The sequence below is a fragment of the Triticum aestivum genome, chromosome 7B (assembly GCF_018294505.1).
Source record: "Triticum aestivum cultivar Chinese Spring chromosome 7B, IWGSC CS RefSeq v2.1, whole genome shotgun sequence".
Lineage (NCBI taxonomy): Eukaryota > Viridiplantae > Streptophyta > Magnoliopsida > Poales > Poaceae > Triticum > Triticum aestivum.
Window position 1 is genome coordinate 16,472,623 of NC_057813.1, and position 24,677 is coordinate 16,497,299.

At 42.5% G+C, this 24,677-nt stretch overlaps 1 protein-coding gene, 1 long non-coding RNA gene and 1 pseudogene across 2 annotated transcripts; 2 read left to right on the forward strand and 1 right to left on the reverse strand.

Moving 5' to 3' along the window:
* Positions 1 to 380: 380 nt before the first annotated feature.
* Positions 381 to 1,075, forward strand: LOC123160991 (histone H3.2). The gene has a single exon (XM_044578839.1). It carries the CDS (start codon positions 479 to 481, stop codon positions 887 to 889), a length of 411 nt encoding a protein of 136 aa, XP_044434774.1. The 5' UTR covers positions 381 to 478; the 3' UTR covers positions 890 to 1,075.
* A 10,770-nt stretch (positions 1,076 to 11,845) lies between these two features.
* Positions 11,846 to 20,662, forward strand: LOC123157943 (ABC transporter C family member 10-like; annotated as a pseudogene).
* Positions 14,599 to 22,264, reverse strand: LOC123157944 (uncharacterized). The gene is made up of 3 exons (XR_006479211.1): positions 21,913 to 22,264; positions 14,954 to 21,725; positions 14,599 to 14,839 (listed from the first exon to the last, which is right to left on the reverse strand). It is a non-coding gene; the product is annotated as an uncharacterized lncRNA (long non-coding RNA).
* Between the last annotated feature and the right edge of the window lie 2,413 nt (positions 22,265 to 24,677).

Below are 24,677 nucleotides of genomic sequence, written 5' to 3' on the forward strand. Positions count from 1 at the left end.
TGCGTTTTTCTATAATGTGCAAGAATAAGCATACGGCAGTGGAATTTTCACAAAGAAGAAATAAGAAGGAACGAATTTGTGGCATTGGGATTACCATTAATGAAGAAATAAAAACTCGTTCACCAGCCTGCCAAAAAAGAATTTGTTCACCAGCCTGCCAAAAAAGAACTCGTTCACCAGTCTGCAGCACCGCTCATTGAGCACACGGATCACGATCCGCGTGACGGTCGCGAACCCAAATCCCAGCCCTCCATTCCGCCGCGATCCAACGGCGCCCATCCCACCCTCCGCTGGCCCCGGCCAGCCTGGCGGAAACCCGAACTCCCAAATTATCGCGCGCGAAGCACCAAACACCCATCCTCGATCCCCTTTAAAATCCACCTCCATTTCTCCACCAAATCACCACCGCGAAGTGAAAATCTCATTCTCCAAACACCAGAGCGTCGCAGCAGCCAGATCCGCAGCCAGCCCAGCTCCGATGGCCCGCACCAAGCAGACTGCCCGCAAGTCCACCGGCGGCAAGGCGCCGAGGAAGCAGCTGGCGACCAAGGCGGCCCGCAAGTCCGCCCCGGCCACCGGCGGCGTCAAGAAGCCGCACCGCTTCCGCCCGGGAACCGTCGCCCTCCGGGAGATCCGCAAGTACCAGAAGAGCACGGAGCTGCTCATCCGCAAGCTCCCCTTCCAGCGCCTCGTCCGGGAGATCGCCCAGGACTTCAAGACGGACCTCCGCTTCCAGTCCTCCGCCGTCTCCGCGCTCCAGGAGGCCGCCGAGGCGTACCTCGTCGGCCTCTTCGAGGACACCAACCTCTGCGCCATCCACGCCAAGCGCGTCACCATCATGCCCAAGGACATCCAGCTCGCACGCCGCATCCGCGGGGAGCGCGCCTAGGCTGTTCGTCCGGCCGCCACCGCCACGGTTCCATCCTGGTTGATCCTGATTGGATTCGATCCGTCCTGTTATTCTAGTCCACCCGTGCTTCGAATTGTTACTACTAGGTTCTAGTTCAAGTAACGGTCGTTTGCTGTTGATTACCAGTTGGAAAAATTGGAAAGGAAGTGATCTATTTTATCCCCATTTCTGAGATCTTATGGATGGACTTTTGTGCTTGGATGCTTTGTATGGTGTATGATGATGCCATCATAGGAATGATTCTCGTGCTGAGTTTTTTTGGTCTGTACATAAGAAATTCTCTTGCAATTACATTTTGTTGTTCATGTTGGTGTGATCCTTTTACCACCATCCGTTTAATCTGAAAAGTTTACAACAGTGGTACATAGAGAAACAAGTTCATTTAGGCACAACTTTCCCTTAAGACTATTATTTCTCGATCATTTTTCTCTGCTATTAACTGAAAGATTTGGTAATTTGCTGTCAGCAACACTCTCAGAATAAACTTGTTGTGATGCCTGCTACTGTGACTCTGTGAGGCTACCTCTGGCAAAGTTTTGAAAGATCTGTCGGCGGATATGAGTAGGAGCCACTCATCACCGCGGATGCCAAGTATTTTCTGCAGCTTCTGTGGCATGGATTCTATCCCAGTTCACGTAATCCTGCCGGCCGTTGCACTTGCAATGTTGCTATTTAAAATCTTTTTTGTGATGGTCCAATTAGGTGTGTTCCTTGCAAATAACGCGACCACCAATTTGTTTGCTGCAGTCTGGGAGTACGTACATTTAAATGCTGTAGCCGATACCATTTTTTTGGCAGGCAAAAGCCCCATCAGATGCATTTTATTTATCATAACACTAAATTTCAGATTGGCAGGCTTCACAGCCAGTTACATGGATGTAGAGGCATGACCGATAGCCTCTGCAAATTACTACAAGTATCGATATGAGAAGCATTCAAAGTTTTAAACAGGTTACATGTAGAACTGATTGCTCTCTAAAGGGGGCCGCTCTAGCAAAACCATCAGCTATTTTGTTTTGATTCCTGTGAAGATAAGTGAATGGCTTTGGTGTTTAATTCTCTCTGCAATAAGCAATCGTTGGACGAAGTCTCCAGTACATCGCTGCGTATTGTCGTTGTTGATCATGTAAAACCCCGGAGAGTGCTTGGTTGTCCACCAAGATGCAACAATGTTGCACCTGCAAAAGAGTTATGACATACACCCATAAGAGGAGGCTAATAGATTCAGCAGGGGCAGGGGAGAAGCATTCAGAGATGGTGGCCTGTATATTAAGCTTTGTGTATGAGAGGAAGAGTTGAGGCACAAGTGACACAAGTGTATTCCTATGCCTGTGATTGTATTAAGAATCAGTAAAGCAGAGGTTTCCTTGGTATCAGGAAGAGTGGAAGATATACAATTGTATAACTATAGACATGTTTTGTTCAGTGAGATTATTCATTACATACCATCAAATGTTCAGATCTCTGGTTATGATGAATGGAAATCACGGAACTTTCACTCCGAATCTGCTTCGGTGTTTTATTTCTTTGCCGCTAGATCTTTTATGAGTGATGGTCCGATTAGGCGGGTTCCATGTAAATAAGCCTCTCCCATTTGGCTGTTGAAGAAAAAGACACCCAGTTGATTGCTGCAATCTGGTAGAGCATTTTGGTGATTCAAGTTTCTTCTTCTCTTCGGGAGACTATTCAATTTTTTCTTGGGCATTTTTGTGTTTTTTTGGGGCATTCAACCTAGATAGGCCCGTGTTTTGTAACTTTAGTTCAACTAGGCTTTAAAAATGTTTGCCCTATTTTCTTACAGGCCCACTCTCTAGAGTGCAGATGCTTCTGTCTTATCAAGCCTGTGGAATGTCAGCGGGTGCGGCTATGCGCCACGCTTAATGTGGGAGGTCCTATTTGCAGCTCTTTCAAAGAAAAAAAACCCAAAATGCCGCACAATCGCTTAGGCGAGTGACACGGCTAACCCATTTAAGCTTCGCTTACCTTATTTTTCATTTGTTACATTTTCTCGTTTCCGTGGAATTTTAGTCTGTTTTTTTCAAAAAAAAATTAATTTTTTTTCAAGAATGTAGAAAAAGCAGGATACTAAAAAACTGTTATTATATTTTAAAAATATATTCACAAAAAAAATATTCTTAAATTTTAAAAAATCGGCACAAACATTAGAAAATAGCTCTCCAAATTTAAGATCCAATAAATTTTATAAAAATTTCTCAATACTTATTGATTTTTTAAATCCCGATTTTTTGGAAATCCTGATGTTTAACAAACATTACTATTTTTGAAATACTTGAACATCTTTGAAAATTTGAATATTTTTAAGTTTTGGAAATCTTTTTCATCAACTATCAAGATTTTATGAAAGGAAAATAAAATCCGAAAAAAGTTAAGATAAAGTAAAAAAGTAATATAAAACAAATAAAAGAAACTGTAAAGAACGTTCTGAAAGGTTTCTAAAACCGGTCAAAAGCCCAACAGAATGGTTCATGTAACCAAATGAGCCCAAACAAATGACAGCGCTTGCTTGCTGCCTTGTGCTGTTGTGCATTTTGGTCCATAAACTGAGGCAGTAAGTGTCATATAACGAAAGCCGCTTAATGTGGGCAGTAGCATGGCATCTTTCACATTGCTGCTAAATCAACCACAATTGGTGTACCCCATTACATATATGAAGATTTATTTTATTTTTTGTTAAAAAATATAATAATAAAGTTATTAATAAAGAAGTAAAAAATCATGCATTATAGAAAATATGCAACATATTAATAGTTTTGTATACTTAGAAAATATTCATGTATTTAATTTTGATTCGTATATATATCTTGATAATAGAAGAGTTCATATTACAAAAAATTCATGTAAATTTATAACATGTTTACGTATTCACAGTAAATCTTCATATAACTAAAACAAAGTGTTCTTATATTTAAATACAACATGTTCTTGTAATTTTGAAAAGTGTTCATGTCTTTTAAAAAGATGGCATATAACTTTGAAAGTGTCCATGCATTTTTACAAAGTAGTGCATTTAATTCTTTTTGAAAAGTGTCTGTGCATTTTATAAACAGTTCACATATTTTTTAAATTACATTTTTGTATTTTAAGAAAAATATTTTTATATTATGTAGAAGGTACTTCATATAAAAAATAGAATAAAAATAGAAAAAAGGAACATAACAATGAATAAAAAGGAGAAAACAAAAAAAAAGGAAAAAGGGACCAAATAGGTAAAAAATGTAAACGTAAAACAGAAAACCATAATATCTTCTATATCTAAATAGGGGCACCCCAATATGTGATTTTCCTGCCTTCTCATGAAGCCACGTCACTCTAGTTATTATAGCCGTTGATTCAGTAAAGTTGAGGAGTGTGCAGCCGTCTGATTAAAGGTTGAGCAAATTACGAAGAGATGCCACCGCTAAGTGAAGATACCGGTTCGTTCTTTCCAGCCTTACCGCTCACACACCGTAGCAATGCTAAGCCTCGACTCAGTTTTTTCTTGGGCTTTACACGTGCACTTCATCAAACTGGACACTAAAAAGCCCAATGGGTAAGGTCCATCGTTTCAGCCTTCTCCCTAATTAGCGGATGGTAACTCCTTGGCGATTGGCCTCTCGAATCGAACCAGCGCGAGCGCTAATTAACTCATCGGTCAATTGATTGCCCATCAATCTCTCCATCTCTATACAAGTATTCTAGGACTAGCCGGCTGTCTGTGGAAGACACTGCCTCCGCCGCACAGCCATCGCCTGCGGCGTTGCCCTCATGTCCTACCCAACCGTGGTTGGCGACTCCCCACTCCACAGGACTATGGCGGAGGTACGTAGCAGTGGTGCGTGGCGGCGTTGGGGTAGGGCATGTTCAGGCGTCGATGACACTGGTGGCCACGATGTCGCACATGTGACGTCCAGATCATGCAGAATGAGGCGACAAAGATGCGCATAGGGGTGGTCGAGTGGATCAGTGCCACCTCATCACAAGGTAATCGCCATCGTTTGTCGCGACTGAAAATCTTTGTCTAATCGATGTTCTTGGTCTGCAGTTCATCTCTCTCTCCCTCTCTTCTATGAACCGGCAGATGCCTTCGAATCTTCGCTATCCGACGGCTATGACTCCGCATCCGACCTCGCCAGCCCTCGCGATCGCCAGAATCGACGACAAGGAGCTGCGATGATCCCCTGCCATTCTTATTCAAATTTTCTGTGGTGTTGTAAAATCATGATCATGTACAATTTCAGAAGGTCAGAGATCCCGTAATTCTTTTCTCTAAAGAACATGTGTTAGAATTTTCGCTTTGGACATGGAAAAAAGTGCATGGTCTAAACCATGTTCATCTTTTTTTTGCGAGTTAAACCATGTCTATCTTGATAGCTGGTTATCCAAAGTATTGCGGGTTTTAAACCATGTTGACATATTGCAGGTTATCCAATAGACATGGCAGTACAATAGGGGATCCGACACATGGCTCACATGAGTATCATACTTTGCATTTGTTTGAGGGCATGTTCATCTTGATCTCTTCTGGATTGAACAAGAAAAAAAAATATTGGCATTCAACAGTCTAGGTTTGTCAATTTATCTGATGTAAGATTGTTTATTTTAAGATTTTTACATTATTGATTCTCAAGTCACCGGGCCAGGTAATCCTAGGTTATGATGTTATTTTTCATTAACATTAATGTTTCAGTTGATGTGAATAATTTTTTTCACTTTGGAGATATTTGGGAGAAGTATGCAAAGAACATGTTTTTTTTATCATGATTGCACAATCTGCATCCAAAAACTATTGCATCAAGTTTAGTTTCTATATCTTACAAAAAGTAGTACAATAGCGTATGTATTTAATAAAATTTACACTGAAGCAACTAATAACTTCTGACTGGCCCTGTTGCCATCTTTTCATATGTAAACATTGTCTGTTTAGATAGTTTGGCGTGCTAAGGTGCCACGACATTGTTCAAACATTTTGCTATATACCGGTAAGAAAAAATGCAACAAGTTCCCGCAGCAATGCGCGGGGTATCACCTAGTTAATAAAAAAGAGACCCCCCCTCCCACCCCAAAAGGAGAATAACAACCGGGGAGAAAATTCGGCCACCCCAGGGCATGTAGGCCGCCGACATATAGCATTTGTGAATGTCAGTCACACCTTGATCTCCTCCACGGTTTATGTGGAGTAATCCTACAGTTAAGGGTTTGACGTTTACGAACTGATGTCACCTGGTTGGGACACTACGTACGTAAATTCCAATCCGTAGGTTCCATCCATACGTTTAGCAAATGTTGGTTCAGGTGGCATTGTATTGTGTTGAAGTTGTCACAAATATCAAATTGGAGCTCCGTGCAGGTATGCGGTGATCCTTCGGGAAATTATGCACCGTCAAGTTTTTTCGATGAGGTGAACTTTGGCTTTGAACACACGGAATCAAATTTGTACTAGGTGGTAGCGAAGGCAACTTCCACAATTGGAAGCTGGCCGCCACCCATAGCTCCTGTATCCAGTTGAGTGTTACTATTGAGTATGTTGATTGTTAGGAAAAACGAGATAGAGTAGGATTTATTCTGGCTTATTTTGTACTTCAAGTAGATCATTGTATTCCTATATATATGCCCACGTGGCTCAAGCAATACAACAACTATTCCACCAAATCTCCCTCTCTCCCGTTTAACATGGTATCAGTCTTATCACGATCCTAAACTCTACCCGTCGCCGCTTCCGCACCCGCGCGCCGCCCCCGGGGCGGTCGGTCTCCATGACCGCTGCCGGTACCTAGGGTTCGTCCGCCGGCCGTGTTGGCCGGCTGCCCTAGAGAGTCTTTTTCCTGAGCCCTTGCTCCGGGGTTTTTCGCTCTCTCCACTACAACACGGTTGACTATCGGAGGCATTCTGTAGAAGGTGTTTTGGAAAGTGCCTTTGATTAGCTTACTTGCCGGCGTTCTGAAGAAAATGCCTTCTAAAGTCCCTGTTAACAAGGCGTATATAGAAAATGCCTCGGAACATGCTTAATGAGCGGCACTATGGAAAAATGCCGTGATATGTTACAGTATTAGGGGCATTTCCCAAAACGCCAATACAGCTATGGAGGCGTTTTTCAGAAAAGGCCGTAATATGTCAAAGTATGGGGGGCATCTTGTAAATTGCCAGCACACAATTGAAGGCGTTCTTGAGCAAAAACGCCTCGGAATCCGTGTCAATTTATAAAAGAGACCCTAACGTATGAAATAATTTGTATTCGGCCATCCACTTCTGCAACACGTCTGTGCCAGACGCCAAATGTATCAAGCGTATTTTTCTACGTATATACCCCTACAAAGGAAAACTAGGATTCAGTGGCAAGGTCTCTCCTGAAATCACCACGAGCACACCGGTTCGAACTATACCCCTCTTAAAAACTTGCGCGAGCCGTTCCACCCTTAGAGCATCAATTTGTTTAGTCCCACATCGCTTGCCGAGCTAAAAGTTGTCCTGTTTAAAAGGAGAGCCACGTATTTCCACTCCATAGTTCTTTAATAGCAGAAGTGTCAAGGCGTCTGATGTCAGGGAATTTCTGTACATGTGAACTGTGATTGTGATGAGAACTATTTCGGACTTTGGATTGGATTCATTCCGCTCTACATAAATAGAAGGCACAATCGAACATGTGTTTGGGGGGGGGGTGCCCGCCCCGACCTAGCCCTTGTGACGTTGTTTGCTTTTTTAATTAGCTGCTCCATGTACCTTTGGAGGCGTTCCAGAAATTGCCTTGATTACGTGAGAATTGGAGGCGTTTCCCAAAAGTGCCAACATATGCCTTTGCCTTCGCGAGTATTCTTAGCGTTTATCAGAAACGCCGCGTTAGACATTTGAAGGCATTTAAAGGCATTTTTAAATGCCTTCTAATCTCCACCGTGGTGTAGTGCTCGCCGGTCGTTTTGATTACCGTTTTTCTTTTTGGTTCACCCGTTTTCAACTAAAAAACGCGGTTGTGCAATGTTAGCAGCAGCTGATCTAGACCCCTCCCAATATTTTTCCTACGCGTGCAAACGTGCTCTAAGAGGAAAACCGTAGTTTTCTACGATCTTGCAAAGTTTGATTTGAGCCACTGGTTGTTGCTTAGCTAACTATCGGCAATCCATGCTGCCCTTTGTCTTGTCTGTAGGCCCCTGAAACTACTACTGATTGTGGTGAAGCAAAACTGACCATGTGACATATGTGGTAAGCAATCCAAATACTCTTGTCTGGTGGTCGTGACCCATGGAGTAATAATTAAAAAAAACTGACAACGATACCCTTTTCTGGTGGTCTGTGGTCAGATCTAGGTGGCCAGTATTTTGTAGCTGCACAAGGTGATTCTGACCTAACAAGGGTAGTAGTATGTCGCTAGTTGCATTGTAACACGAGTAGCTAAATACTTGTGCGTTGTAACAAAACACGTTTAATCCTTGGAACCTCCACCACACCACGGTGGAGATTAGAAGGCATTTAAAAATGCCTTTAAATGCCTGAAAGATGCCTTCAAATGTCTAACACGGCGTTTCTGATAAACGCTAAGAATACTCGCGAAGGCAAAGGCATATGTTGGCACTTTTGGGAAACGCCTCCGATTCTCACGTAATCAAGGCAATTTCTGGAACGCCTCCAAAGGTACATCGAGCAGCTAATTAAAAAAGCAAACAACATCACAAGGGCTAGGTCGGGGCGGGCACCACCACCACCCCCCCCCCCCCCCCAACACATGTTCGATTGTGCCTTCTATTTATGTAGAGCGGAATGAATCCAATCCAAAGTCCGAAATAGTTCTCATCACAATCACAGTTCACATGTACAGAAATTCCCTGACATCAGACGCCTTGACACTTCTGCTATTAAAGTACTATGGAGTGGAAATACGTGGCTCTCCTTTTAAACAGGACAATTTTTAGCTCGGCAAGCGATGTGGGACTAAACAAATTGATGCTCTAAGGGTGGAACGGCTCGCGCAAGTTTTTAAGAGGGGTATAGTTCGAACCGGTGTGCTCGTGGTGATTTCAGGAGAGATCTTGCCACCGAATCCTAGTTTTCCTTTGTAGGGGTATATACGTAGAAAAATACGCTTGATACATTTGGCGTCTGGCACAGACGTGTTGCAGAAGTGGATGGCCGAATACAAATTATTTCATACGTTAGGGTCTCTTTTATAAACTGACAGGGATTCCGAGGCGTTTTTGCTCAAGAACGCCTTCAATTGTGTGCTGGCAATTTACAAGATGCCCCCCATACTTTGACATATTACGGCCTTTTCTGAAAAACGCCTCCATAGCTGTATTGGCGTTTTGGGAAATGCCCCTAATACTGTAACATATCACGGCATTTTTCCATAGTGCCGCTCATTAAGCATGTTCCGAGGCATTTTCTATATACGCCTTGTTAACAGGGACTTTAGAAGGCATTTTCTTCAGAACGCCGGCAAGTAAGCTAATCAAAGGCACTTTCCAAAACGCCTTCTACAGAATGCCTCCGATAGTCAACCGTGTTGTAGTGCTCGCCCTCGTGTGTTGAGCGCGATACGCTCCTCGTGCAGAAGTTTCGATGATCGCATCGCATGCAGTACTTGTCGGCACTGCCCTGGTTGTGGGGAATCCATGTATGCATCGTTCTTTTGAAACGGGGCCATGCATCTTTCCACTTACTACGGGATTCGATTCGTCGCCAAAGGATTGATGCAGCTAATTAAAAACCTTTTTGAGTGATTAGTAGTACTACTTAACACGCACACGGAGCTCCGGATTCGTCGCCCTATCGATGTGATGCAACTTTCCTCTCGCAGTCCACACGACACAATGCACCGGAGCTCCGTTGACGCACTACTGCTGACGCCGCCTGGCTTTGCTCCTCGTTTGAATAGTTTACGCCACATGGAAAACTTGAGCGTATTTATAAATACTAGTACTAAAAGTATGTAAAAGTCTTTTTCTAAGATGCCTAGAATTATGACATCCATCAACACTATGGATCTTATACAATGTCAAACAATCAATATGTACCGGAAATGAACTTACATATTAGTTGTTGTAGTTTTACTTATACCTATCTAACAACAAAAGTATTAGCGAACCAAACGTAACTTAGTTGGTCAGATTCAATGGTGCAACCTATCCATTCGGATTTAAGTTCTAGACTAGATATGTACTCTCTCACATGTATTTGGATTTATTTCAGGATTTTTGGAGTAACCTTAATCCCCCATTTCTGAAATGCTCGGAGGTCGTAGGGACAGAGAGAAAAATGCCAACTGATTCCCACCACTAGCACGTCCACTCTTGTGAGCATGTGAATTGATAAAACTGATGTTCATTACAAAGTTGATAAAAAAAGTAACCTTGGTATAATTTTTTTAACCAAGTATGATCTTTTCCTCCGCACCAAGTTGGCTGCGTCAGCAAAGCACCTTTTTTTTTTTTTTTTTTTGCAGAAGAGCAACACACAGCTTGGCGTTGGAAAAAAACTCAAAGATCACATCATCAAAACCATAGTGTTTGGCGCTAAGCTGTTTGAGCTCAACAAGACGGATTGCATAGCACTGAACGGTGTTGCAGCAATGGGATCGCCTGCCTCTGTGTGATAAATTGAAGTATGCAAATAAGAATTGTCTCGAGTACTTGCAGAACAAAATGGAGCATGTAGAAGCTTTGATCTAAGTTGGAGGCGGTGACCCACACTGTGCAAAAGAAAAAATGATTCTTTTAGGCCATAGCAGCATTTGTCCCTTTTTCTTTTTTTTCCTTTTTCTGTATTCCTTCGTGTACTGGCATTGGTTCTTCTTAGATTTTTGCATGCTCATGCCCCACGGTGACAACTTTGACAAACACTAATGTCCACCTGCCCTGTAAAGATCCCAAAAAACCTCACATGTTTTCCTTTCCTTTTCCCCCTTCTTTATTCCTTGTTAATGTAGGCATCGATTCTTCTAAGATTTTTGCATGCTCATGCCCCACGCTGACAACTTTGACAAGCACTAGTGTCTGCCTGCTATGTACTCCCTCCGTTCTAAAATAGATGACCCAACTTTGTACCAACTTTAGTACAAAGTTGGGTCATCTATTTCAGAACGGAGGGAGTAACCTTTAGGATCCCAGAAAAACCACATGTTTTGGATGGGCTGAGCAGGCAAAAAGCCGGGGAATCAATAGAGAGACATGAAGATTTTACAAGCCAGCGCAAGGAAGAGCGTGAAAGCCTAGCTGACACCGAAGTAGGACTGTAGGAGGGCCAAGCAGCAGGGTTTTGGTGACCAGGGAGGCCGATGCATGCGGCATCTTCATTTTTTTTGACAAATTAAGGATGGACTTTATTGGCTCAAAATGGAGTATCTTCATGGAAAGCCTGTATCAGTTATGTAAAAATGGCAAAAAATAAAATAAAACCCAATGCCAAGGTGTGGGGCGTTCTTAGCTAGCTTCAATGCCCAGGTGGCTGGCAGTAAGTAGAAGAGTGAGATTTAACTAGCCTGGTAGCCCGAACACTTGTGTGACATTTTTTTTATTTTGTGGAAAAAAGTTCCGATCTATTCATCAACTATAAAGTTAGTACAAGAAACACTAGAGGTAGCAGAGGTACATTTCACTATGCAGTTTCGATAATTCTAAGGTTGGCTATGATTTCTAATATATGTTTAGGTCGATGTAGCTAGCCGTCTGACCTAAAAAATACCTAATCTTGATGCTCGAGTAGTTAACGAAACAAAGCGTTTTCTTACTCTCCAAGAAGCCACTCCCAGGCGACTAGCATTTGTTTCAGGCCATCCACCCCGCGGTGACGGACGACAAGAGAAGCGATGCGGATGCGGGATACGCCGTCCACTCACCGGTCACCACCGGCCGGGTCACATGCGCATCGGCGGCATCGCGCACCACGTGGGGACGACCCCATGCATATGCCCTCGCATAGCGATAAAGAAAGCTCACGGCGACGAGGAGGATGCCAAAGCTACTGCTCACTTCCTTGCGGCTTGAGAGGTCAACACAGACAACACTGGCATCATCATTGTTCATATACACTCCACAAAAAGAAGGCCCTGCTTCTTGGCAATCATGCTTGGTCTCCTCGTCGCCGCCGCGAGCTTCGAAACACAATCCGGGGCTTCTGTTCGAGACCGGGTGATGGATCCTTGCTTTCTCTCTGCGTGAACTTGCATTGCCTTTCCTATCGTTTTTTCATCTGGAAAAAACACTTCTGCTCTTCTCCACTGGCCCTCTGAAAATCATCTCCCTCTTGTTCGTGGATCGTGAAGAAGGTACCTAGTTGACGAGTACTGCTTTCTTCTTCACCTTTTGGGTTCCTCGATTTTGCATCTTTTGTGTTCCCGGCATTGGAATTTCTGTGTCACCCCAGAGTAATTTCGTGGAATTTGGCCTCTCTAATGTTGATTCAGAACTAGTGTTTTTAGTACCCCCACTCTACTTTATCGATAGAAAATTTATGGACCATGGTCTACCTGCTCCTATTCTTAATACTATTGGGTCTTACCTAAGTTAATATAGCGATTTGTAGTGCCCAGTGTATAGTAAAACTTCTAGTGTACAGTAATTGGTCTAGGACAAGTAGTCTCTTCTCTATTCTCTTGGCGCTAATGCTACTATCTCACTTCGTAGTGGTCATCACTAAAAAGAGGACACACACTCAGTTCCTATTTTTGCACATCAATAGAACTTCCAGGACGAACAATCACGAAAAATAATAAGAAGAAGAATCCAGCATCATGTTGGTGTATGTGTTCATGTCAATTTTGACACAAAAGGAATACTTTTGTGCCCTAACCAAGTAAATCCGGTGCCTAAAATAGAAAGATTTTGAATGCTAACCACAAGTCACAATATTCATGCCTTTTCCACTAAGATTTGTTTTCCATGATTTTCTGAATTATATTTCAATGCATACATCGAGGCAAATTAAAAAAAAAATCTAAATAAGTCAAGAGAAATGGAGATGACAGTGAATATTGTGTTAGAGGGTTGTTTTTCGAAAGACCTGTGGAATGTAACATTTTCACTGCTTTGTCTGGTATAACTATTTTCTTGTTCATGATTGGCGCAGGGCTGCAACAAGACCCGATCCAGCCGAGAGTGCAATACATATGGGTTCCATCACAAGTAAATTCTCTCCTCACTTTCTCTTGTTACTCCCTCCATGCCACAAAAATACATGTCGTTTTGTATACTAGCACGGTCTTCAAGATTTAAATTTTGACCACTAATTTTTACTATGGTGTATATATAACACAAGAAAGTAATTATATCATACATATACTTTTGGAGATCAATCTGAACATTTGATTTACATGTTCTTAATCTCAGACAATATATATAGTCAAAGTTTTCAAAATTGACTTAAAACACGTCCAAAAGGACATGTATTTGTGTTTTGTGATATGGAGAGAGTACATAGCTAGAAACTAAATCAACTTCATGTTAAATCATTTCTTAGACTATAATTATTGTTACCTTTTGACCATGCACAACTAAAATCCGGGAATAATCTCATCTCACCATTGTACGTTGCAACTGCATTTCAGGTTCTTGGGTGATGAACTTGTGTGGCAGATCAATATGCACCAACCAACATGTGGCATCATGTGCTTTAAAGGAAATATTCGACTCCTCTACCTGTATTAATCACCTAGTGGCGACCGGTGTCGTTGCGCTGCTCGTATTCGTGCTCATGCTCCAGTTGCTAGTCAAAATTCCAAATAGCAGAGTGTCCGCGCGACAGCTCATCTCGCTCAGCTCACCGCTGCACTTCTCGGCTGTGGTGTTCAATGGCTGCCTGGGTTTGGTTTATCTCGGGCTAGGTCTGTGGATGCTGGGGACTGGATTCAATAAGGTTGCTTCCGTTGTTTACCTTCCACATTGGTGGCTTGTAACATTATCTCAAGGACTGAATCTAGTCCTTGCCAGCTTCGCTTTCAGCATCAGGCCTCTGTTTCTTGGAGCAGCGTTTGTTAGATTTTGGCCGGTCCTGCTGACCATCTGTGCAGCATTCATCTGTTGTTCTTCGGTTGTTAATATTGTTGCAGAGAAGACGGTCACCATTAAGGCATGTTTAGATGTTCTGTCCCTACCAGGTGCAGTTCTCCTCCTTTATGGCATGCGGCACAGCCATGATGAAGAGGGTTATGGAGGAAGTGGAAGTGGTTTGTACAAGCCCCTGAACACGGAGACAGACAGTGAGGTAGCTGATTCTGACAGTCAGGTAACTCCCTTTGCTAAAGCTGATTTTTTTAGCAAGATGACATTTTGGTGGTTGAATCCTCTGATGAAGATGGGCTATGAGAAGCCCCTTGAGGACAAAGACATGCCACTTTTAGGCACAACAGATCGAGCGCGCAACCTGTACACGATGTTCATGGAGAAGCTGAATGGCAAGAAGCAGTCGCCGTCGCACCCCACGCCATCATTCTTCTGGACTATTGTTTCTTGCCACAAGCATGCCATCTTGGTCTCGGGTTTCTTTGCTTTGCTCAAGGTTCTGTCCTTGTCCACAGGCCCAATACTTCTCAGGGATTTCGTCAATGTATCACTTGGGAAAGGGACCTTTAAACATGAAGGATATGTACTTGCTGTGGTAATATTCGTCTGCAAATGCTGTGAATCCTTCTCACAGAGACAGTGGTATTTCCGCACTCGGAGATTAGGACTGCAAGTGAGGTCACTCCTATCAGCAGCAATTTACAAGAAACAACAGAGGCTATCAAATGCAGCAAAAATGAAGCACTCTACTGGAGAAATTATGAACTACATGACCGTTGATGCCTATCGGATTGGGGAATTCCCATACTGGTTCCACCAAACATGGACAACAATTGTTCAGCTTTGCATTGCCCTGGCTATTCTGTACAATGCGGTCGGTGCTGCAATGTTTTCGTCATTGGTTGTCATCATTATCACTGTACTCTGCAACGCTCCATTGGCCAAACTGCAACACAGATTTCAGAGTAAACTTATGGAAGCACAAGATGAGAGATTGAAGACCATGTCTGAGTCACTAGTTCACATGAAGGTCTTGAAACTTTATGCGTGGGAAGCTCACTTCAAGAAGGTCATCGAGGGGTTGAGGGAGGTTGAGTACAAGTGGTTGTCAGCATTCCAGCTTAGTAGGGCGTACAACAGTTTCCTGTTCTGGGCATCACCTGTCCTGGTTTCAGCAGTGACCTTTCTAACATGCTATCTTCTGAAAATTCCTCTTGATGCTAGTAATGTCTTCACCTTCGTGGCAACTCTACGTCTTGTGCAAGACCCAGTTAGGTCAATACCCGATGTAATTGCAGTTGTCATACAAGCTAAGGTTGCTTTCACCCGGATATCAAAGTTCCTTGATGCACCTGAGCTAAACAGGCAAGTTACGAAGAAATATTATGTTGGCATTGATTACCCAATAGCGATGAATTCGTGTATCTTGAGAGTACATCAAAACCAACTCTAAAGAATATAAATCTGATAGTCAAAGCTGGAGAAAAGGTAGCAATTTGTGGAGAGGTAGGTTCAGGAAAGTCGACGCTTTTGTCTGCTGTGCTCGGAGAGGTCCTCAAAACTGAAGGCACAGTATGTTTCTTTACTAACATCATCTTTTAACGAAAGTTTGCAAAGTTGTTATGAGAATTAGGCTTGGTAATATTTCCAACATGAAGTACATTAATCATGTTTTTCCATAACATCTTAACATCAAATTCTTGATCTTTGCATAAACATTTCAGATCCAAGTCTCTGGGAAAATAGCATATATTTCTCAGAATGCATGGATCCAAACAGGAACCGTGCAAGACAATATTCTCTTTGGATCGTCGATGGACAGAGAAAGATACCACAACACACTGATGAGGTGCTCATTGGTCAAGGACCTTGAAATGTTGCCATATGGAGATTGTACTCAAATTGGGGAGAGAGGAGTAAATCTTAGTGGTGGTCAGAAGCAGCGCGTCCAGCTTGCTCGTGCACTATACCAAAATGCGGACATCTATCTTCTTGATGATCCTTTCAGTGCCGTTGATGCCCATACAGCCACAAGTCTCTTCAATGTAAGGATCATATTCAGCAGAGGCAGATTGTATTACTATTTGGTTGTGAACTGCTTTACAAAGCTCTTTGTAACAGGAATATGTCATGAGTGCTCTATCAGACAAGACTGTTCTCTTGGTGACCCACCAAGTGGATTTTTTACCTGCATTTGACTCCATTTTGGTACCTCTCTCCACTTCAAAAAAGTCACCATTTGATGATATTTGTGCCTCTATAATTTATATTTATATGTAATGAGCTTTATTTATTTGTGGATTAATCTAAAATTTGCGATAAATTTTTGCAGTTAATGTCGGATGGAGAGGTTATCCAGTCTGCACCTTATCAAGATTTATTGGCAGATTGTGAAGAATTTAAAAACCTTGTCACTGCCCATAAAGATACTATTGGTGCATCGGATCTTAATAACAATATGCCCCCTCAAAGATCTAAGGAAGTATCAATAAAGGAGACAGATGGTATTCATGGAAGCAGATATACAGAGTCTATGAAGCCATCGCCGGCAGATCAACTGATCAAGAAAGAGGAAAGAGAAAAAGGGGATTCAGGTGTTAAGCCTTATATGCTTTATCTGCGCGAGAACAAAGGCTTCCTGTATTTCTCCTTTTGTGTTATTTTTCACATAATTTTCGTAGCTGGGCAAATATCACAGAATTCATGGATGGCTGCTAATGTCCAGAATCCTCATGTTAGTACGCTGAAGTTAATTTCTGTGTACATTATAATTGGAGTTTGCACAATGTTCTTCATGCTATCAAGATCTTTAGTAGTCGTCGTTCTTGGGATCCAGACATCAAGATCCTTATTTTCCCAGTTGCTCAAATCAATGTTCCGTGCACCAATGTCCTTTTTTGATTCTACTCCTGTAGGAAGGGTTCTTAGCCGGGTAAGAATTCTTAAACAAATGGCAAATAAAATAAACTACAGTTCTGTTTTACACCCAGAGATTTTTTTTCCTGATGGATTAACTTGTTCTCTTTTTTCTTTTAATGCAGGCCTCTTCAGATTTGAGTATCATTGACCTCGATCTTCCATTTGCCTTCGTGTTTAGCCTTGGCGATACTTTAAATACATATAGCAATCTAGGGGTATTGGTTGTTGCTACATGGGAAGTTTTATTTGTATCTGTGCCAATGATAGTTTTGGCAATTAGGTTGCAGGTAATTGGTATTACTGTTACTTTATGGCTAATTCTCATTTCTGTCACTATTTGATTAGATTCACCAATTGATGTTCTCTGCTGCTATTTTTGTCTGGCGTGAATGAGCCTACAGTTTTGTATTCAAAATTATCATTAACTGAAACCTATTATGTTTGGTCATGTAGAGGTACTATCTAGCCTCGGCCAAGGAGCTGATGCGGATCAATGGTACTACCAAGTCTGCTCTGGTGAATCACTTAGGCGAATCGATTTCAGGGGCTATAACAGTAAGGGCCTTTGGGGAAGAAGATCGTTTCTTTGCTAAAAATTTGGATCTTGTCGACAAGAATGCCAGTGCATATTTCTGTAATTTTGCCGCAACTGAATGGTTGATTCAACGCCTGGAAATAATGAGCGCCTCCGTGCTTTCTTTTTCTGCCTTTGTCATGGCTCTTCTTCCTCAAGGAACTTTTAGCCCTGGTAAGCAACTGTATGAACACCATGCTGCTTCAATTGGACAAAATTGAGTAGCCAGCTTGTTCTAAGGCCATCGGTGCTTACAACTAATTTGTGATAAATGTTAGATGCATTGCCATGTAAATGTTGCTACCTTTTCATATCTTTTGTCATGAGAGCATACTTATACTCCCTCCACGCATAAATAGATAACATTTTGGACATGACATGGGTCTCCAACAAATTTATTTGACTGTTACTTTTGTTATGTGCATGTTGGTAGAAAACTAGAAAAGATTATATTATGAAAATAACATTGATAAAGAATATGATAGTATTTTGAGCTTACCTGTGCATACACGTTTCATATAATAGTACTCAAAGTTAGAAAAGCTTTACTTGCTAGTGAAGTTAGAAATGTTTAAATGAACACTTTTTAGAATATCTTGCGTTTACTAATTGAGGTAGTAATGTCCAGGCAGAATAGGGTGAATAAGAAACACCATGCATTTCTCAAACTACCACTTGCTCTGGTGATTTTATGGATGCATTTTCATCTTTTATGAAAATGTATTTAAGTCCTAATGCTTATGTGCCGGAGTCAACTAAATAAGTATTTGATGCTATACAGTTTATGAATAGCACCATTACAAATAGTAGAATTAATTCATTGCTTTCGTACTTGCACAGGTTTTGTGGGAATGGTATTGTCCTATGGTCTTTCGCTAAATGTGTCCTTTGTTTGCTCTATTCAAAACCAATGCAACCTTGCGAATCAAATAATCTCAGTGGAACGGGTGAACCAGTACATGGACATACAAAGTGAAGCAACGGAAGTTATTGAAGAAAATCGGCCATTGCAAGATTGGCCCCAAGATGGCTATGTGGAACTTAGAGATTTGAAGGTAATCAAATATAAATATTTACATGTACACCTAACAGTACTAACAAATTTAAGCGATTAATTTTCATTCAACAGATCAGGTATAGGAAAGATACTCCCCTTGTACTACATGGAATCACTTGCAAGTTCCAAGGTGGAGATAAGATTGGTATAGTTGGTCGGACAGGAAGTGGCAAGACAACGTTAATTGGTGCATTATTTCGTCTTGTTGAACCTGATGAAGGGAAAATAATTATAGACTCTATGGACATCGGTACGATAGGGTTACATGACCTGCGTTCGCGTTTGGGTATCATTCCACAAGATCCAATACTTTTTCATGGTACAATAAGATATAATCTAGATCCTCTTGGACAATTCTCAGATCTAGAAATATGGGAGGTAAGATTTACCCTGCTATCTACGTTGATTTTTCTCATTTTACCCACTGATCAGATAATATTATGATGAAAAGGTATTAGATCAAAACAACCTGCTATAATGTTTAATCATGTGACAGTCATCTTTAGTACTGTGGCAATTCAACTCAGTTACTTTGACATTTTGTCCGAAAATATAGTGCACATTCGAATTTTTTAAGTCAAAATTTGTAAACTTTGACCAAGTTTATAAAAAAATTTATCAACATGTAAAATACCAAATCAATACCATTTGATTCATCACGAAATTTATTTTCATCTGGTATATATTAGGTATTGTGTGGTCAAAGTTTGTGAAGCTTGACTTTCACGAATACCAATCTGCATATTATTATGGGGCGGAGTGAGTACCTAACAAATTCAGAAAGTTCAGCACATTATCAAAGTAGGGCGAATAAACCAAGTTAGCCAATTAGGGGAATCTCAGATGACAAGTTGCCTTTCTCATATAAAAACTAGATTGCCTAGGAATTACTTGACAACTTTTCATTCATCGAAGAAATTGGCACCGAAAGTTGGGTTGAAAACTTAAACATGAGTGATTGCCTGGTAGAAGTGTGCAGCTGCAGCCACACCTTCCACCAACTGAGCTAGGCTTAGGGCCTCCTTTCTCATTTTATGGCACATGTACATTTCAAAAGGAACCACTAAAGTGGCTACTCCATTTGTTATTATGATACAGGTTCTTGGCAAATGTCAACTTCTTGAAGCTGTCCAAGAGAAGGGACATGGATTGGATTCACTTGGTATGAAACTGCACTTCATCTATAATTGGTTTACGGAGTTCCTCTTTTGAAACTAATAGATTGGGTAAACAGAAAACTCCGCTCTAGTTATTCCAGAAATTCAAATAGGTGTGAAAATGCATCTGCTACTAAATATGTTAAATTGTTAGTAGTCCTCCTAGCGTATTCTCCACCAAAGGAGGAGTACCATGGGCGTGCAGGCCAGTACTTCAAATACACCAACGGGCTCTTAGCAAAAACAAAATCATGTTCAATGTGTATGTGTTGAATGTAATGTCTTTAGAAATTGCGTCCAGACCTGCCTATGGACAGAGCTATATATCCTTCTGCCAGCATGATGTTTGGAACTATCTTATTCATGGTACTGATCAAAATCCTATCATAATAGTTGTGGAAGATGGGTCGAACTGGAGCATGGGCCAAAGACAGCTCTTCTGTCTGGGACGCGCACTTTTGAGAAGATGCCGCGTCTTAGTTCTTGATGAAGCGACAGCCTCTATAGACAACGCAACAGATGTTGTCCTTCAGAAAACGATCCGAACAGAGTTCAAATATTGCACCGTTATTACAGTTGCACACCGTATACCAACAGTTATGGACTGTGATATGATACTTGCATTGAGAGATGGTATGTTTCTCTTACCAGCAACTTATTAGAAATATAGTTATTTCTTATAGTTCAACCCATCATCTTATTGACAACACCAATTTATATGGAATTTATGAATTATAGTTGATACCAAATATGGAGTATATTGTAGATCTTTCCCATACTAATGATGTACGCATGAACACTTCAGGGAGAGTAGCAGAGTATGACAAGCCTGCAAAGCTCATGGAGACTGAAGGATCTCTCTTTCGTGAGCTGGTCAAGGAATATCGGTCACACACATCAAACACAAATATTAGAAGAGACTGTCAATTTTGATTGTTTACTTGCTGCAGCTTTCCAAGAGAGAGAAAATAAATCAGCTTTTAGTGCTACGCTTTCCAAAAGAGATACGCATGAAGCTATATTCCTTGGAGGAGTTCATCAATTTGGTACCCTAGGAAAAACAGTACCATCTGTATTGTCTTCCAAGTTTCTTTTGCTATTTATTTCTACCAGAAATTCTGTGCAATACATGGTGAGCTGTCATATTTAACTGATGAAGTTGAAGAGAGTAAATCTCTGGATATTTCCTTGCTCCAGAAGTCAGATACAGTATAAAAGGCTAAACAGGAGGGACCCTGCTGACCGTACTCATTAGCAAGGCTAAATGAGAGCTCATAATATGTTCATTGATTGATGCACGCAACCATCTTTTATTATGAAGCGTCAAGTCTTATAGAAAATAGAATAAACATGTCAGTGGAGGCTAAGATAGCCTCAGTAGGGATAACATGACGCACTTATGCATCAATGGTCCTACTGGTAGACCATAATCAAAATAGGTTGAAGATAGATTTGGCTACACCAAGATATCTGAGAATGTCATGCCTCCACACACTAAAGTAAGGACCACATATGGATCCAATAGTCAGGTGGATAACTTACAAGGAATCAGAAAATCTTTTGCTGTTGAAAAGTGTCGACGATTAATGCACATCCGATTTTATGATCTACATGGAGTCGAGGAATGTAGAGTGACAGATGGTGCCCAAAGGGATCTCAACGGCGATGAAGGTGACATGGTAGTTTTACCTAGGTTCAGGTCCAGGGATGAGTAATAGCCCTACGTCCTACATATATGTCTTTATTGTTGAGAGGATTACAATGGTCATGAACTTGTAGGTCAACTCCATATCAGACACACAATATGCATGAAAAAGGATACTACTAAGTCGTAGAATAGAAAGGGATAATTAAATGACCAATTGAACATGTCATCAGTTCACACAATTGACCATATCACTATATTAGAACACACAATTTTTTTTGGATGTTACTTGGGCATCATCAAGATGAACACATCCAAATAAAACAGATATGACAAGTTCAGACATACCTGGGCATTGTAAGTAAATTTTGGTTCCAGAAAATACTACACCTAACGACCACCAATGCTAGACCATCAGGAGATGATGGAGATTTACCAATTTCCGCCAATGGCTGCATCGACTCTGCTGTTTCCCCATTGCTTCATAAATAAATAAAATTGCATAAAGCATCCAAATTTCAACAATTAACCAATGGGTGTACACTACTGGGGTTCGACATCGAAATTTTAGTACTAAATCATCTTCGGCGCTTGCACTAATCAGAAAAATAGGACAACTTGGGCGATTGGACTAATCAGAAAAATAGGAGGTGCTTACTGAACATACCTAACCAAAACCAAGGGTCCACGGCGAGTGGGCGACGAGCCGACGAGGGAGCGGCGTCTCAGCGTGCACTGCCGGCATGGATGAACCGTGTACGGATAACGGGGTTCCAAGCGCGGAGAAGCCAGAGGAGCCTCGGGCGCCGGCCCGCGGGCTGCCGGTGTGGGCGGACTGGGACGGCGAGCCGTGGGCGTGCCGCGTGGTTGGAAGGGGATGGGGCTTCCGAGGAGGAGGTCAGAAGTGACTGCTGGTCAGAGCTCAGGATAAGCTGTCACCTCGCCGGCGGCCGACGCGGAGGCTGGAGGCGGACAGACTGCTTTCTGAATCGCTCTATCGGCAAATGGGCTGGCCCTGAGCAACGAGAATGCATAGTACTACTAGTAAATTTTCACCAACTTTTGTAGGGGTCATGGACCCGTTTGGCCTCAAGTCAATTCACACAGTTTGCAATTTTTGTTAGAATCTCTAGCTAGCAGAACCCGCAAACCCGGGCCATCCGGCAAAATAAAAGCCGGTTTACGGGCGGAGGCTAATTTCCCGGTCGGAACAAATCCCGTATGTTCGTCCATCCCGGAATTTTTTTAGGGATCCTTCAAACCGCGGCCCATTTCCTTCATATTTACGGGATTTGAGTTCTTTTTTATAAGGGATTGCAAAACCTATAAACGGTTGGCGAGAGAGAAGTTTCGGCTCCCGCCTCGGTCTTCCCTGAGCGCGGCCTTGCCGAACGCCTCGACGCCAGCAACCACCGGACCCTAGCTGCCGCCACTGCTGGAGCTGCCCCGCGAGCTGCCGCCGCCTCGCTTACCGTTGTCGCTACTCGAGCCACGAGCTACGCGAGCTAGCTAGCTGTTGCCGCCGCTAGCTAGTTGTTGCTGCTGCTTGCTCCTCGTGGTCGTGGTGCCCAAGTCCCCGCACGGCGCCGCCATGCTGCCGCTCCCGCCGCATAGCACGCTAGCCATGGCTGCCGAGCCCGTTCGCCCAAGCGCGGCGGGGATGCGGCCCAATCGTAATTTAGCTGGCATTTGGGGGGATGCAATTTTGCCAGGACCATGATTTTTTTAGGGATTTGTGCTGGCAGAGCAAAAGTCATATCAAAAAAATGTTTTGCCGTATCCTGTAAACGGATTTTTGCGGGACGGTGTATACCGGATCTGTTAGAGATGCTTTTACTATTTACTTTCTTGTGACTACTCTTGCTTTCAAACAAATCATAAAACACTCTTTGCAACTTTTACAGCTAACTCTTGTTATTTTCCATCAACCAATTTCTTCCGCTTTTCGCTGGGTTGGAGACTCTTACTTTTCGAAAAGGCTAGGATAGACCCCTTACAATTGTGGGTTATGACCTAGCAGTGTTCCCTCTGATTAGGAGTCTAACTCTATTGGACCAATTAGATGGGGATTAGAGCCTGCCGACTAATTAGACCGTGTTGAGAGTGAATTCATGTGGGAGAGATCCCTAAAGATTGGTGTGTCTCTATAGAGTATCTCTCCACATATTTATAGGTGAAAAGAAGGGGGGAGGTACCACCATGAGGAGGAGTCCACCTCCTATCCGTCTGAAGTAGGGAGGAAGGACTCCTCCTCTAGTCCAATTCGTCCACCCCTACCATATATTTGGGCCCCCCACTTTGAGACCAAACGGCCCACTAGGGCCTGTCCACTTGGGTAGGCCTAAGAGGGACTTCTTACACAAATAAAATCCTAGATTTTTTCCAGAAGTTTCTGGAACCTTTCAAAGCTTTTTTGGACATGTCATACCTTTTTGAAATGCCCGAAACCCTTTCGGGACGATCCGGAACACTTCCCGGTCCATCCAAAACATTTTCGGTGCTCATTCTCTCATTCCTCTAGTTATCATAGCTGTTACTCGTTAAGCATGTGATCCTACAAGTTGGAAATAAAGCGGACATGACCTGGGACACTTTCTGGTCAATAGTTAACAATGGGATATGGACACCCTTGTTAACTCCTGCATACTCACAAAATGCGCGAGCAAACCTTTTGTTCCTAAATACCACTTCCTTTGTTGCATGATACATTACAAATGCAAGATATTATTTGTATCTCTGTGATCAACTTCTTGATCACTATACCGGTTATCCTCGTTACTAGTTTGGTTCTATTTGCTCGTATCCATATACTAGTATCCCTGTGATCATCATCACACATGTCTGGCCAGACGATAATGATATCATAACACCGAGTTGTCATAGAGAGTATCTCTCCATCATCAAAGGAGCAAATCTCAATATCAAACTATCGACATCGAGACATATGTTTTTGTTGGGGAACGTAGTAATTTCAAAAATTTCCCTACGCACACGCAAGATCATGGTGATGCATAGCAAGGAGAGGGGAGAGTGTTGTCTACGTACCCTCGTAGACCGAAGCGGAAGCATTGACGCAACGTAGAGGAAGTAGTCGTACGTATTCCCGGTCCAACCGATCCAAGCACCGTTACTCCGGCACCTCCGAGTTCTTGACACACGTACAGCTCGATGACGCACCCCGTGCTCCGATCTAGCAGAGCTTCAGGGAGGAGTTCCGTCAGCACGACGGCATGGTGACGATCTTGATGTTCAACCGTCGCAGGGCTTCGCCTAAGCACCGCTACAATATGACCGAGGTGTAATATCATGGAGGGGGGCACCGCACACGGCTAAGGAACGATCACGAAGATCAACTTGTGTGTCTATGGGGTGCCCCCCGCCCCCGTATATAAAGGAGGGAGGGGGGAGGTGCGGCCGACCCCCTAGGGGTGC

What these genes read in the sequence shown, in the direction of transcription:
- LOC123160991 (XM_044578839.1), top strand. Translation starts at nt 479, where the DNA reads ATGGCCCGCACCAAGCAGACTGCCCGCAAGTCCACCGGCGGCAAGGCG.